Source organism: Ascaphus truei, chromosome 1, assembly GCF_040206685.1.
Source record: "Ascaphus truei isolate aAscTru1 chromosome 1, aAscTru1.hap1, whole genome shotgun sequence".
In the NCBI taxonomy this organism is placed as follows: Eukaryota; Metazoa; Chordata; class Amphibia; order Anura; family Ascaphidae; genus Ascaphus; species Ascaphus truei.
The window spans coordinates 79,796,062-79,812,871 of NC_134483.1; the positions used below are offsets into that span (position 1 = coordinate 79,796,062).

The window sequence follows — 16,810 nt, forward strand, 5'->3', positions numbered from 1 at the left end:
CAGGATTGGCACCAAATCAAAATATCTTGAGCAAAGAGCACTTTTAATCCTAATGAACTTGAATATTTAGGTATTTTTAGTCAAATGTAAAAAACAATTTGTTTCCTGAATGCCAAGGTGAAAAGTTTATTCAAATTCCAAATTGTAAGGTTTTTGTGAATTAAGTAAAAACAACACAAAGGAATTCAGTGAACCAAACACGGAGAAATTCACACATCTCTACACGAGACATTTTTTGTATCTTCCGTATAATATTTTTACAAAATATTTGCAGTTACACAGATCTTGAAGATCATATAGACATTAATATGGTTAACATAACATAGTTCTCACGGATGTCGACAGTATATCTTGCCAGGATTCGAGTATATAAAACCTGTGAAGCTGCTTTTCCATATCAGTAATGTCTCTGAGCTCAATTCAGATAGAACATTAATTATCACAGCATATAGGATAAGGGCTGGAGACATCACAAACATATTATTTAATAAAAACCTTACACCAAAAGTCCATTTCAAATAAAATCTTGTACACAAAATAGATAAAACTAGCAAATTAACAATCTGCAAGTTATTTAGCCAAATAGGACTGACATTTTAAACAAAGGATACTGACATTTAGAAAGCACTTGGACAAGTAATACCTTCTTTATTGCTTATTCAAATTTGTTATGCACGTTTTGTTTCTCCAGATGCACATACATTTGTGTGAAAAAGAAAGTACACCCTCTTTAAATTCTATGGTTTACATATCAGGACATAACAATCATCTGTTTCTTAGCAGGTCTACAAAAAAGGTAAATACAACCTCAGATGAAAAAATCCACATGACATATTACACAGTGTCATGATTTAACAAAAATAAAGCCAAAATGGAGAAATTATGTGTGAAAAACTAAGTACACCCTTACTGCTTCCATAGGAATTAAGATGCTAAGTAGAAGACAGGTGCTGCTAATCAAATGCCCTTGATTAATTGATCATCAGCAAGTGTTACCACCGCTATAAAAGCCAAAGTTTTAGCAGTTTGCTGGTCTGGAGCATTCAGGTGTGTTAACACAATGCCAAGGAGGAAAGACATCAGCAATGATCTTAGAGCAGCAATTGTTGCTGCCCATCAATCTGCGAAGGGTTATAAGGCCATTTCCAAACAATTTAAAGCTCATCATTCTACAGTGAAAAAAGACTATTCAAAAGTGGAAAACATTCAAGACAGTTGCCAATCTTCCCAGGAGTGGACGTCCCAGTAAATTCACTCCAAGGTCAGACCGTGCAATGCTCAGAGACATTGCAAAAAACCCAAGAGTTACATCTCAGACTCTACAGGCTGAAAAAGACTGAACAAGTATGGTTTGTTTGGAAGGGTTGCCAGGAGAAAGCCTCTTCTCTCTAAAAAGAACATGGCAGCATGGCTTAGGTTTGCAAACTTGCATCTGAACAAACCACAAGACTTCTGGAACAATGTCCTTTGGACAGACGAGACCAAAAAGTGGAGATGTTTGGCCATAATGCACAGCGCCACGTTTGGCGAAAACCAAACAGCATATCAGCACAAACACCTCATACCAACTGTCAAGCACGGTGGTGGAGGGGTGATGATTTGGGCTTGTTTTGCAGCCACAAGACCTGGGAACCTTGCAGTCATGGAGTCGACCATGAACTCCTCTGTATACCAAAGTATTCTAGAGTCAAATGTGAGGCCATCTATCCGACAGCTAAAGCTTGGCTGAAATTGGGTCATGCAACAGGACAATGATCCCAAGCACTACAGCAAATCTACAACTGAATGTCTGAAAAATAAAAGAATCAAGGTGTTGCAATGGCCCAATCAAAGTCCAGACCTCAACCCGATTGAAATATTGTGGCAGGACCTTAAGTAAGCAGTGCATAAACAAATGACAACAAACCTCAATGAACTCAAGCAATGTTGTAAAGAAGAGTGGGCCAAAATTCCTCCACAACGATGTGAGAGACTGAAAGTCATACAAAAAACGATTACTTCAAGTTATTGCTGCTAAAGGTGGTTCTACAAGCTATTGAATCATAAGGTGTACTTAGTTTTTCACACATGGCTTCTCCATTTTGGCTTTATTTTTGTTAAATAAATCATGACACGGTGTAATATGTCGTGTTGTTGTTCATCTGAGATTGTATTTAACTAATTTTAAGACCTGCTAAGGAACAGATGATTGTTATTATGTCCGAATATGTAAAGCCATAGAATTCAAAGAGGGTGTACTTTCTTTTTCACCCAACTGTAGGTCCATATATCATGCTTTAAAATGAGAGAATTTGCCATTTGAGTGTATAGTATGTATGTATGTATGTATAGTATGTATGTATAGTATGTATGTATGTATGTATGTATGTATGTATGTATGTATGTATGTATGTATGTAAGTAATCAGGATGAAAAAAAATACACAATTTGTAATCCTTATTGGGAAAGATTATATTATAGTTAGCAATAATAATCCAAAACAAAAGTTCATTTAACTTACTCTTTTTGTCTGCAGAAATCTGAGCTTTTGCCAACCCTTCGGTCTCTTCTTCAGTGTCTTCACTGCTAGTGCTGCTGACATCTAAAACAATGTCTCTCTGGGGATCCACTCGAAGAAAGTTTCTACATTCAAATGTGAGATGACCAGCTGAAAGCAAGTAAAAACACAAAGCTAAACACAAGAGCAAAGCACTATGACAAGAATCTATGGTTGGGGTTATGTTTTTTTTTTTTTACCTTATGTTGGCAGATATCAATAAAAACGCAAGAAACAAAAAGGATGGATAATGCGTTTCAAATCCAAAAGGCACTAATGAAGTCACCACTGCAGTACAATCAGGACACTCAAATTCTAGAGGTTTGCTTACCATACTCTAAAAAGTGTGTGACTTAGCGGTATGGTTGTTTTCCCATCAAATTAATCAAGTAAATCAACTGAGACAGAACACTCAGAAAAGTTTTGCCATGTCCTTCAACTATTTCATGACACCATTAGTACTGTAGTTCTCAACCTTCTTCTCAGGGCACTGAGACAGAACAGGTTTCTGAGGCAACCACCCAACATGCTCTTCATATGGAAATGGAGGTGCACTCACATGTGCAAGTACATCGGTTATTTCTAAAATCCGGTGTGTCCAGTGGTCCCTCATGTTTTGGGAACTGGTTATTCCACATAAATTCATCATCATTCACTCAAAACGTAACTGTGCTAATAGACTGCGATCTATCACTTATACGCCTGATTTATAATTTTGGACCCTCTCCTCTTACTGAGTCAGCTGAGCAAACTTTTTTTTTATGTGCATTATATTTTTCATTCATGATGTTTGCTGCCAGATGGCAGCAGAGATTTGAATATACCTATAAGTTTGTATTGTGTAACTTACATCAAGTCAAACACATTAAGAAAAATAGCAGGGGCATTAGATAATGCACAATTTAGTTACTCATTGAAAAAACACCTACATATAAATAAGACTGGCTTGTATCCCCATCAAAGGAGGTTGTTTGTGTGTTCTAATCCTTCTGCATTCTCCTTAGTTGAAATTTAATCTTTCACAGCTTTAGTAGCTGGTAATGCATTAATCTGCAATGTGTTCAAGGTCCTCACCACTAGTATGGAAGTAAAAACGCTGCTTCCAAAGATCTAAAATGTAATTGCGTATTTATTAAATCAACATGGGTCAATGCTTCAAGAAGATTCTTGGTTCCATAGATATAATTTAAGAATGGCATTTCCCATTACACAAAAGTTTGTGAAGGCCTGAAGGCACTACATAAAACTGGGCTCAGGCAGTCTCCAGCACAGTGTTTTTCAACCAGAGTTCCTAGGAACGCTTGGGGTTCCCGGCCATCCCTAAAGGGTTCCCTGTAATTTTCAGGTAATTTTCAAATTGCACCAAATACAGAAGAATTTACAATGCATCTAATCTCAGACACACATTTAGATAATTCTTACAAAAAAGACCAGAGCGGCGCAGCTTGCAGCCATGTAAAATAAAAAGACATCACATAGTGTAGAAATGTCATAAAATAATGTGATGATAATGTGACAAGCTCACAAATGGCTACTCACATGAAAGTAGCAAAAAAGGAGCAGTCATCCAATTTAGAGGGGTGGATGTTCCCTGTGGTTAATGCAGCAACTACCAGCAGTAGTCCCAGACCCGGAGGTGCAGCATCACCCCACATAGAAGTGACCCGGCGACTCCTGAGCTCAGCAGCAGCAGCTCCGGTCACTGCTACTGTATTTTTCCTCTCTCTGCTCCTGCCGTCAACTTCCGGCTGACAGGAGGGAGAGGCTCTCTTAAAGAGACAGTGGGTGTGTGTGAGTGTGTGCGAGAGTGTGAGTGAGCGAGTGAGAGAGGTAGAGACGGGGAGTGTGTCTGTGTGGATGTATATATAGAAGAGAGAGGGGAAGAGTGAGTGTAAGAGAGAAAGTGTGGGGGAGAGGGTGTGTAAGGGGGGGAAGAGTGTGAGGGAGGGAGACACGAGAGGGGGGGGGGTGAGGATTGGGGTTCCCCAGAATTTCACAATCGAATTCTGGGGTTCCCTAAACAAAAAAAGGGTTGAAAACCACTTGTCTTATGTCTTCTTCAGATTACTAAAAACGGCTTGTACTACTGATCTCTCTGGGTATGTCCCTGATCTAAGTGCAATGAAAATATATATCAAATAGTGGCGCTCTATTTCTAATTAAAACATATGTTAACACAATATTAACAATTTAACCAAAATAAAAATAAATGTGGTGATACAAACAAAGTTTTGATGCAGCTGTGACCCAAGGTAGGATTGCTCTCTCAATCCCAGGTAAGTGAAGAGGTGATGATCGATGGGAAGCGCAAAAACATGTGGAAATAAAAAATATATAATAGTGTAATTCAATTAATTACAAGTGGAATATGTCTTCATTCGGTCTATGACAGTTATACTCACAAAAGTGAGGGTGGGTCTGTACATGTAATGGTATCTTTAGGTGCTGCCCCTTCAGTTTTAAAGACCAGTGTTCCAGCTTCAGCAGTGATGTAAGTATAGGTTCATGATTTTAGTAGTTAGTTAGGCATTTAGATACACAATTGGATCTCGCCTCCGGTTTTGCTGTCTGCTTCTTTCCTGCTTGTCCCCTGCTCGGCGTGCGTCTCACGGTTGCGTTTCAGCAGATCCGGATGTGACATCAGCGGGTTTGGGCAGTTCCGGTCAGCGAGTCAGCTGTGGATCCTCTCTCAACGTCACTCTACGCGTTTCACCTTACTCCGTTTCATCAGGAGTGCACTAAAGATACCTAAAGATACCATTACGTGTACAGACCCACCCTCACTTTTGTGAGTATAACAGTCATAGACAGAATGAAGACATATTCCACTTGTAATTAATTGAATTACACTATTATATATTTTTTATTTACACATGTTTTTGCGCTTCCCATCGATCATCACCTATGTCCCTGATCTGCAAGTCCTGTTTTAAAAGAATTACCCTCCCGGCTTGTACTATTAATCTCTCTTTGTATGTCCCTGATCTGCAAGTCCCGTTTTAAAAGAATTACCCTCCCGGCTTGTACTATTGATCTCTCTTGGAATGTTTGTATATCAAAAGGTGGATTCCCCCCCCCCCCCCCCTCTTAACTGTGTGCTGCTAATTGACCAACTGGAAAAAGCTGATTTATTGGGGCAGGGGGAGGGTCATGTGACTGCTTTAGTTGTAGAAAACAAATATCCCCCCTGCATTGGCAGGGTAGCATTGGCATCTTAAGAGTGATCATTCTAAGTGACAATATATAGTTAGACTATAGTTTGACTGGGGGCTGCATCATTTCTGCAAACTCTCTTACTCAAGGCAACAAACGGTGAGCTTATATGACCACACTTTGATCCCATGCTTGTTAAACTGTATATTTTAACCCCCACCCTTTTATAACTTATTTTACTGCAGCCTCTCCCAAAACAGACTGCACAAAATACCTCCCACACCCACTCAAACCCTGAATTGACTCCAGCATTGCAATGCAGCAAAACATTTGACAAGGAACAGGCACACCCCTGCTGTTTAGTCTGCACACACTCACTTTGCTCACAACAGCTCCATGCAGTACTGCCTACCTCTGGCATAATGAACCCGCTATGCATCTTAACTTTTTTCTTTCTCCTGGCCTCATGGAGAAGTTACTCCCTCTATACACTACAAACACCTCCATCCTGGCCCACACGATACATCACCATACACCCTGGACAACTCAAAAGCCTTGCACTATCTACTGAATGTTGGTGGAGAACTCTAAAAACCAGCACACCAACCACTGCTCACTCTAAGGCCGTGTCCATGGATAGTGCTTGCGGGCGGAGGCATGCTTCCGCTCGTCACTGAGCCCCTACAGCCGTAATGAGAGCGGCTTTCGTAAGGGCTCGCCTACGCAAGCACGCGGAAGCGTAGATCTTAGGAAAATTTTACATTTTCCCGCTTGCCGGAGCGCAGGGCCGGTCACGTGAGCAGTTCGTCCAATAAGGGCGAACCAGCTCCATGACGTCACTGGCCCGCCTGCCGACACGCCCCCGGACGGCCCTCTAAGGCCAGGGATAGCACCCTCTTTCCCTCAGCCTCAGCGCGCCTCCGCCAGCAATCAGGAACCATGGCCGAGGCCTAATGGCAAACACCACAAATTTACAACTTGCAAACAACTACCCAAATTTCTACTCATACTATTACTCTCTTTATTAGGCGATATTGAGCCTAACCCAGGTCCTCCCATTTCAACTCTGTCCCATGCCCCTGAGAATTCCACCTTTAAATTCCAAAAAGGACTATGTGTCGCCCATATAAATATCCGGAGCCTGCTGCCCAAACTGGACGAACTAAGGGCATGGTGCCTCATGCATAAACCCAAAGCCATCATTCTTACTGGTGCAGTATTCTTAGATTTTGCAAAGGCTTTTGATACAGTTGATCATGCTATCCTGCTTAACAAACTCCAGAGCTCTGGAATAGGGAAGCATGCTTTAAACTGGTTTCAGTCCTACCTATCAGGTAGATCCCAACATGTGTCCATCTCAGGCTCTAACTCCAACCCCCCGGATATCACCTGTGGTGTCCCGTAAGGCTCTGTTCTGGGGCCCCTACTCTTCTCAGTGTTCATTAATGATCTTCCCACAGCTTGTAAGGAAGCCTCAATACACATGTATGCAGATGACACAATCCTATATGCACACAGCCATAGCCTCTCTGACCTTCAACACATACTTCAGTCTGACTTTTTGAGACTCGAAAACTGGATTTTCGAAAAAACAAACTATTTTTAAACACTGACAAGACTAACAATGGTAATTGGGACCAAGACTAAATTTTTAAAGCTTCCAGCGACTGAGCTCCAGATTAGAACAAACGCTAACCCGTCACTAGTTTTAAATACCTGGGCATATGGTTTGACTCCCACTTAACATTCGGGATGCACATTGATACCCTGACAACCAAGACCTATGCCAAACTAGTGGTACTTTACAGGAACAAATCCTCCCTAAGTCTCCTGGTCAGAAAGCGTATCGCACAGCAGATACCAATGCCAATTATTGACTATGGAGACATAGTACATGGCTCGGCATCTCAAACTCACCTTAGGAAACTTGACACCCTCTACAATTCAATTTGTCGTTTTGTTCTCCAATGCAACTACAACACACATCACTGCGAAATGCTCAAAGAACTAGATTGGTCATCACTCGAGTCTACGCGCAAAGTTCACCTTTCCTGTCTTGCCTTTAAATTCTTTATGGGCAAGCTACCCAGCTATCTGAACAAGCTCCTCACCCCTACCACATGCAGCATTTATCATCTGAGATCTGACTCCAAAAGACTGTTCATGGTCCCAAGGCTCAACAAAGTATCCGGCCGTTCCTCCATCTCTTACCGTGCACCCCAAAACTGGAACAACCTACCAGAGACTCTCACATCCACCACCAATATAAGTTCTTTCAAATCTAAGGCTGTCTCACATTTTAATCTGGTCTGTAACTGTTTCATACGCCCATAATATATATTTTCTTTAACTGTGCATGCAATGTCTTGTATATAATGTATACCCTGTTCATTTATGTAACTGTATTTGTAACCATGTATTATTTGTCTTAACTCTGTGCCCAGGACATACATTGAGTGTTACCTCTCGTTTTAAAGTATTACTTCCTGGTAAAATATTTTATAAATAATATGTCCCATTGTTTTCATTCATTTTTCAAAGGTGACTTGGGCCTTTTGACTTTCAGAAAAAATGCTGTGAATAATAAAGCGCTAAAGTGACTAAATAACCAACTAGTAATAAATCAAAAATACACTCTTTAAATAAAGATAGGTTGCCTGATAACTACTGTCCAGTACAGACAGAATAACACATTAAACAAAATAAACCTGGCACCAGATAATGTCCAAAAAGACGAGTCCTGTGATCCTCTAGAATCCGCACTGTTGCTCACAGGTCATGTAAAAAGAGAGAAGACAAACAAAAACAGATCATAGCATATAACTGTTGGGTAATGACAGCCTATGCTAAAGACACTGCATACAACTCAAAAGTAACAGACTAAAATAATTTATTAAAACGATGAACTATGTCATAAAAAAGGACCATAGACAGTGAGAAATAACTGGTGATCCGGAGGTGGTAAAATCAAAACCCTACTTACAAGAAGCAGGGTGATATCAGGCAGTAACAAGCTGAAGTAAATGTCCAAAGATATCCCTGTGCTGGTCCCGCAGAGCTCCAACTCTGACGCCGAAGCCGTCACCAAAGTCTCCCTGCAGTCACGAGGAACACCGGGCTGGGGGAAACAGACACGCTGGGGCGCTCACGCCGACAACTCGTGTGGCTAGTCCCCTCCTCACGCTGCTCCTCCTCCTCTACCTGGCATCCAACGCACGCCTGTGCATGTACACCCGCGGGGTTAAAGGCACACAGACCTCTCCGCTTGTAATGCTGATCTCACAGCACACAGTTCCTCACTGAATAAGTCCAAAGGGTAACAGCTTGCACCCGCCCTACGCGTTTCGTAGTTATGATCTATAAACAGGATATGCACGACTACTCCTATATACACATATCAATCAACAGTCAATTGATATTTAAAGTGGTACATACATAACATACGAGCTTGCATATCAGCCTGTCACTAAAACAAACTGCATAGAACATACAATACATAACCCAACAGTACTACATTACAAATAATACAAATAGAAATGAGTGGCATACGGATATCTAAGCACTCGGAGGACACATGTCATACAGTAATAATTTCCCTTTCATCTTAAAGGACTTAGTCATATATATATAGACCTATATACTTAAAAATAAATCCATTCATTTGGTCCACACTTCAATATCTTAACTAACTACTGAAATTGGTAATAAAGTTTATAACAAAATTCCAATAACAGATTGGTGAAGCCTTAGTTAACCAGAAACGCCCCAAGTTCAAAATCAATATTCAACCCATTTGGAGAGAGGGTCTTCAACTTGTATATCCAAAAGGCTTCCCGTCTATTAACATGTTTGAATCTGTCACCCCCTCTCCAACTGGGTGTACATAATTCAATGGGCTGACAAATCAAACCCCTGGGGTTCTTATTATGGTGGATCAAAAAGTGATGTGATACACTGTGTGTGGTTAAACCTTTGTTAATGTTGTAAACATGTTCGTAAATCCGTCTTTGAAAGGTTCGGCCCGTGCGTCCCACATATTGTAGGCCGCACGGGCACTGAAGTAAATAGATAATGAATTCTGACTTGCACGTAATAGCAGAATTAATTTTGTAAACCTTTGTTGTCACATTGGATTTGAACTCTGTACTACGTACACTATATTTGCATGCTATACATTTAGCACAAGGTCTAAAACCATTTTTTTTTTGTAAAAGGTCTAAAACCATTTTTTTTGTAACAATTTTTTTTTATTGGCAACAACACATACAGACATGAGTACTGTGGTGTCATAGGCACATGACAACTTATCTGGGTTCGACAAGGTGTTGGCCAATAGAGTAGGCACTGAAAAAGGGGGGGGGAAGCGAGAAAGGGGTGGGGGGGGAAGACGAGCAGGGAGGTTGGGGAGCACTTAAAGAGGGAGTATTGATCGCCAGTGGGGGAGCTTCCACTTTGTGGGATTACTGAGGAAAATCAGAGAGCGATTAGTAGGGAAGCATAACAGTATTGCTGTTGGGGAGGATGAAAGTGTGGACACATACGACCTTGCTCTCCTGGTCTGCGGCGGGGGAACGTCTATGTGGCGAGTTGTGGTCCATGAGGGTGGGGGGGGAGGGGTTGTGATCTCTCATCCCGGTGAAACAAAACAGGGGAGCCCATAGTGATTAACTTCAGGACATGTTCCTGACCTCGTCTGCAGGATCGACGGAGTCCATGAGGCAATCAGCTGGTGCAGCGGTGCTCCGGAGTCCGATGCGTAGCGGTGACGTTGAGCTGATCAGTGGGCCCCAGCTGCGTTCGCCATGGAGCGAGACGGGTGGCAGGAGAAGCAGCTATGGGGATCGCTAGTGAGGGGTCCGCGACGTTGGAATGGTGAGCGGGTCGGAGGGGGGGGGGGGGGGAGGGGAGGTGGTAGGTGAAGTACCTGGGCTGGGGGGGGACCAGGCAAGCGCTTGATGGGGGAGGAGGGGGGAGGGAGATGGACCGGATGGGGGCCAAAGAGCAGAGCGGAGGGGGGGCTGGAGAGCGAAACGGGGGAGGGGTAAACTGGACCCGGGATTCTGGGGGGGGGGGGGGGAGGGGGGAAATGAGGGGTGATGAAGGGGGTCCTTGAAGTGCAGTGGGGACCTGGGGTGGCTTTTCATGCTGGGCCTCTTGATCTGGCTCCGATTCCTAGGGCGCCCAGTTGCAGCTCCGCATCATCGACCGACAAGGGGAGACGATCAGGAACTGGAGGGTGCGATGCTCTGGGTCCTCTACAGGGGATGGGGTCGTCCGCTGTGTTCTGAAGGTAAGGGGGAGACAGTCAGTGAAGGCGTCCTGGTGATTTTGCTGCAGTCTCAGCCGAGGATATTGGATGTAGACTGCATCTCAGGGATTCCGCTGGTTGGCCAGACGTTCTGAGGTGCGGGATATTTCCACGTCCGTGGAGTTTGCTGGGCCTCTGGGGGTTGGTCCGCGTTTCTGTGGGGGGTGTAGTCCCAGAGCTTTTAGGAACGATGGGGAGTCCTCTAGTCTGGAAATGGTGAGATGGCGGCCATTTTTTGAAGACAATTAATTTGAAGGAGAAGCCCCAGCGGCAGGTAATACCTTGGTCTTTAAGGATGTTGATTAGGGGCTTCATCTCTCTTTGTTTTCCGATAGTTGTCCTTGATAGATCACTGAAGATTTTAATTGGATTGTCCTCCATTTGTATGTCGCCTGTTCGCCTGCTCGCGGCCATAATTCTCTCTTTGGCCGAGTACATGTGAAACTTGATAATCACATCCCTGCGGCGGTTAGGGTCTGTGAACTTGGGGCCCAGTGCTCTGTGTGCACGATCCATCTGTAGATCATGTTCAAATAGGTCTGGGACTAGGGTGAGGAACAGTTTGCGGAGGTACGCCTGGAGGACGTCTGGGGATACCGCTTCTGGGATGTTCCTTATAAGCAGTTCTTCAACTATGTGGCCCAATCTGACCACTTCGTCCTCCGTGTTGGATTGAAATCCCAGGACATCTTCAATCTTGTGTTCCAGCACGTCTGTACGTTTTGTTAGTCCGTTTATATCCGTTCTTAAGCCATCAAGGGCGGCATTTCGGTCCCCTTGAAATCCCCTCCTCATTTTGAGGAAGAAGGATTCGAAGTAGAGCTTGTTTAATCCGAGCTCCGGCAGTTCTAGTGAGTCCGGCTCGGTCTCTGCCTCCACATGTGCTGCGTGTGTGGCCTCCTCGGCGCCATCTTGAGAGTCCCCGCTCGGCTCCAGCGGGCGCTGCGCGGGGGCGAAGTACTTAGTAACCCCCTGGTTCTGGCTCCCCTTCGGACTGGAAGGCATTGTATCCTCTTCCTGGGGACTGTAGGTTAGTTTTGGGGGTGTTTGTGGTGGCGGAATATGCTCTCTTTCTGGTAGTTAATCTGTAAGGGTGTCAGGAGCTCCTCTTTTACCCGACCATGCTCTGCTACGTCATCGGCAGTCCTCGTGTAAAACCATTTTTAACCTGAATATCCTTTTTCTTTCTGTCCCCATTTCCAAGAGGGCAACTGCGGGCCTGTTTATTTTTCAAATTGTTAGCCCTTTTAAATTTTTATTTTTAAATTTTATTTTTAAAAGGGCTAACAATTTGAAAAATAAACTGGCCCCCAGTTGCCCTCTTGAAAATGGGGACAGAAAGAAAAAGGATATTCAGGTTAAAAATGGGTTTTAGACCTTGTGCTAAATGTATAGCATGCAAATATAGTGTACGTAGTACAGAGTTCAAATTCAATGTGACAACAAAGGTTTACAAAATTAATTCTGCCATTACGTGCAAGTCAGAATTCATTATCTATTTACTTCAGTGCCCGTGCGGCCTACAATATGTGGGACGCACGGGCCGAACCTTTCAAAGACGGATTTACGAACATGTTTACAACATTAAGAAAGGTTTAACCACACACAGTGTATCACATCACTTTTTGATCCACCATGATAAGAACCCCAGGGGTTTTGATTTGTCAGCCCATTGAATTATGTACACCCAGTTGGAGAGGGGGTGACAGATTCAAACATGTTAATAGACGGGAAGCCTTTTGGATATACAAGTTGAAGACCCTCTCTCCAAATGGGTTGAATATTGATTTTGAACTTGGGGCGTTTCTGGTTAACTAAGGCTTCACCAATCTGTTATTGGAATTTTGTTATAAACTTTATTACCAATTTCAGTAGTTAGTTAAGATATTGAAGTGTGGACCAAATGAATGGATTTATTTTTAAGTATATAGGTCTATATATATGACTAAGTCCTTTAAGATGAAAGGGAAATTATTACTGTATGACGTGTCCTCCGAGTGCTTAGATATCCGTATGCCACTCATTTCTATTTGTATTACTTGTAATGTAGTACTGTTGGGTTATGTATTGTATGTTCTATGCAGTTTGTTTTAGTGTTTTAGTGACAGACTGATATACAAGCTCTTATGTTAAGTATGTACCACTTTAAATATCAATTGACTGTTGATTGATATGTGTATATAGGAGTAGTCTTGCATATCCCGTTTATAGCCCCTGAGGAAGTAGATTATATCTACGAAACGCGTAGGGCGGGTGCAAGCTGTTACCCTTTGGACTTATTCAGTGAGGAACTGTGTGCTGTGAGATCAGCATTACAAGCGGAGAGGTCTGTGTGCCTTTAACCCCGTGGGTGTACGTGCGCGGGCGCGTGTTGGGTGCTGGGTAGAGGAGGAGCAGCAGCGTGAGGAGGGGACTAGCCACACGAGTTGTCGGCGTGAGCGCCCCAGCGTGTCTGTTTCCCCCAGCCCGGTGTTCCCCGTGACTGCAGGCAGACTTTGGTGACGGCTTCGGCATCACAGAGTTGGGCTCTGCGGGACCAGCACAGGGATATCTTTGGACATTTACTTCAGCTTGTTACTGCCTGATATCAACCTGCGTCTTGTAAGTAGGGTTTTGATTTTACCACCTCCGGATCACCAGTTATTTCTCACTGTCTATGGTCCTTTTTTATAACATAGTTCATTATGTTTTAATAAATTATTTTAGTCTGTTACTTTTGAGTTTATATGTAGTGTCTTTAGCATAGGCTGTCATTACCCAACAGTTATATGCTATGAGCTGTTTGTTTGTCTTCTCTCTTTTTACATGACCTGTGAGCAACAGTGCGGATTCTAGAGGATCACAGGACTCGTCTTTTTGGACATTATCTGGTGCCAGGTTTATTTTGTTTCATGGGCCTTTTGATTTGGTACATTGGTTGTATTTTTAGTTACTTAAAATACTATTTTGAAGTTGTTTGCTAGAACAGTGTCTGGAAGGCTAGTGAATGGTCAATGGATTTTTCCAGCTCTGTATAAAAATACACACAAAATTTCAAATGTCAGGTGCCAAAACCCCCCACCCCCCCAAAGAAAAACAACAACTCAGAATTCTGTGTTCATGCAAAAAGTATTCCCCTACATTCAAATCTAACAAGCAGTAAATTATATAGGATCACGGAGAGAAGCAAATTAATACTTACGATAGCCACACTTTTTACATCCTGCTCGGATATTATCCTTGTTCACACCTACAAATACAATAGAAAATCTGGTTACATAAAACAAGTATTCTGAGTTCAAGGCCTAAAACACATTCCTTCCTGCATATTAACCCTATTATAATTTTTTTTCTTTTAAATATACATAGCTACAATTAAAGTCTCTTGATTTTACTAGACATGAAAAGGGCCTTTAAAAAAAATGAATTAAGCTTGCAAAGCGAGATTAAAAATGGTTTGCTCAAAGACATTTTGCACAAAACAAATTCTCCTTGCCGAAAATTATATATTATTCATAAGTACAGGGTAAATATGCATCAACATTTAAACCTCATCTTAAACCAACATGAATTGAACCAGTGATTGCAGCGCCTCCTATTTCAAGATTTCAATTTACAGAGCGTGATTTGCAATTACAGTAGTTTTCCCAGAACACAGACTTAAGGCGGGAGAAATCCAACTCATAAAAAATTGTAAACTAATTTACATTTTACCGGATTTTGTGTAAGACATATATTAGGGTACATCTTGGCTTTTAATTTTTTTGCTACATTTAAAGATGCCAATTTAAAAAAATACAACAACATGAACTGTAACACCCAGTAGACCTAAAATTCTGAATGCCTATATTCTCTTCTGGCATTGCTTGTCACTTGTGCTGGGATAGCTCTACAAGTGCCGCTGTTCTGAACATTAAATTCTGCTCCTATATCCAGTATCGTTCAGTGCAGAATCTCCAAATACCAAATCGGTTAATTTCTCTTAGATGTTCTCCTGTTGCCTGTAATTCTACAGATCCAAGAAAGTCTTCATCATTCCACCTAACAGGTTACCATTATCACTAGGTCTTTGATCAGTCTTTGTTTTTTATGGAAATTTAAGCCAGAGTTACAGGATCCTTCAGTCACATTCCTCCTTGTTTCCGGGTAGCCCATACCACACGCAGTACAACCAACTGCATGGCACATGCCTTCCACAGAAAGAAAATCTGCATTAGCAGACCCCCTAATAGGACGGAAGCAGACCTCAAAGAAGGCTGGAAGTAAAACCGGGTTACTCTGGGGTTCCAAACTTTCATGGTAAACAAACGCAGGGGGAGCATGATCGGTGACCAGTTTGAATATGACCCTTCCAAAGTTATACCCAAGTCTTTCAATAGCCCCCTTTGTGGCCACATTTATTTCCAAGGGTTCCATAGCAGAGCTTTCAGCCACATACAAAATGGGGTGTTCCCACTTCATGTCCTATGAATGCATTGTGCCCAAACCCACCTCTGAAGTATCTGCATAGAATGGCCTTTGGACATCTGGTCTCAGATAGACGTGTCCAACTCTAAAATTGCCTCATGGCACTCTTTAATTCACACTACTCTAGTAAGGGCTTCATTTATTTTGTCGTCAGAGTGAAAGAATGGGGAATGCACCAGCAGTAACATTCCACAATGCCTAGAAATTACCAGATGTGCATCTTGGTTCTAGAAACCTGGCTTTTCCAGAAGGCATTCCCCTTATTGGCGACTGGTTTAAACTAGTTAGTGAACCAGTAATTAACCCAGGTACTTGGTCTCATTCTTTCCCAGAGAACTTTTTTTTCGATTAGTGCATGTCACGGTAGACCAGGTCTTTTAACACATTTATATTTTTGTGATCATTCAATAAGCAAAACAAGGCAGTGAAATAAAATGGGGTTTATTAGAATAAAACCTCAGAAATAGAACAAAACACAAAATACAGAAATACACACACACTAGGGTCTGGGGTTTGAGATCTAGGTCTTTCCTAGGTGCAGGGCGCCCGCTTGCAAGGGTTTACCCTGATCGGAACCTTGTTTCGGACATCCTGGACTAAGATTCAGCAGAAAGTCCTGACCGGGTCCTAGTCTTGAAACTTTTTTCGGCAAGAAATTCTGACCGCGATTTGTAGAACTTGGCCGCAAAAGACGGGACTTTGTCTCTGCGAGACATGCTTTTCTAGCTTCAAAACAAAGCCGGTTGCTCTGCTATTTTGAACAGAGCAACTTTGAAAAGCCTGCCCTAGCTTCATCGACTCAAGTTACAGGATGGTCTGGTTCTCTGACTCGTCTCCTTACGAGGTAGGAGGAGCGACCAATCAAAGCGTGGGAATTCCTCCCCACCAGCCAATATGAATAGGGACTGGTCCTTTGGCTGATGTCAGAGGAGGGGGCGTGCCAAGCCGACTCGAAAAAATGATCGAGCGGGAAATATGATTAAGCCAATGGAAGAAGTGCCTACGAGCTGTATCTCCCCCAGCTAACTCATCGCCACCCGCTGGGCAGGCTCCAAGTCTGGCAGATACAAAAGGTGTCCCCACAGGGTGCCCCCTTTGTTCCCCGGACTTGGCGATTTGCACTTCCTCGCCCACCAAAACGGTCTTCTCACCTCTGGACATCCTCTTCTCTTTGAATTACAGACTCTATACAGACATGCCAGCATCTATGCTGATGCCCTGGCTGACGGTATAGAGTCTTATAGCAAATGTCTAAAACATTATAACGTACACTTTAATAAAGAATACACATTGGGGAACCTTATACTTCTAAGGGAAATGGAATTTGGCTTGAAATCCGGGAGTTTGGGTGACACAGGGTTGCCCCG

The 16,810-nt window shown here is 42.7% G+C and overlaps 1 protein-coding gene across 1 annotated transcript in view; it reads right to left on the reverse strand.

Moving 5' to 3' along the window:
- SREK1IP1 (SREK1 interacting protein 1) overlaps positions 1–16,810 on the reverse strand; it is a 52,851-nt gene that overhangs the window by 28,157 nt on the left and 7,884 nt on the right. Inside the window, exons 2-3 of the mRNA XM_075589994.1 lie at positions 14,179–14,226; positions 2,501–2,647 (exon numbers count right to left, since the gene is read on the reverse strand). Coding sequence (XP_075446109.1) covers positions 2,501–2,647; positions 14,179–14,226 — 195 coding nt within the window. The remainder of the gene's footprint in view (positions 1–2,500; positions 2,648–14,178; positions 14,227–16,810) is intronic.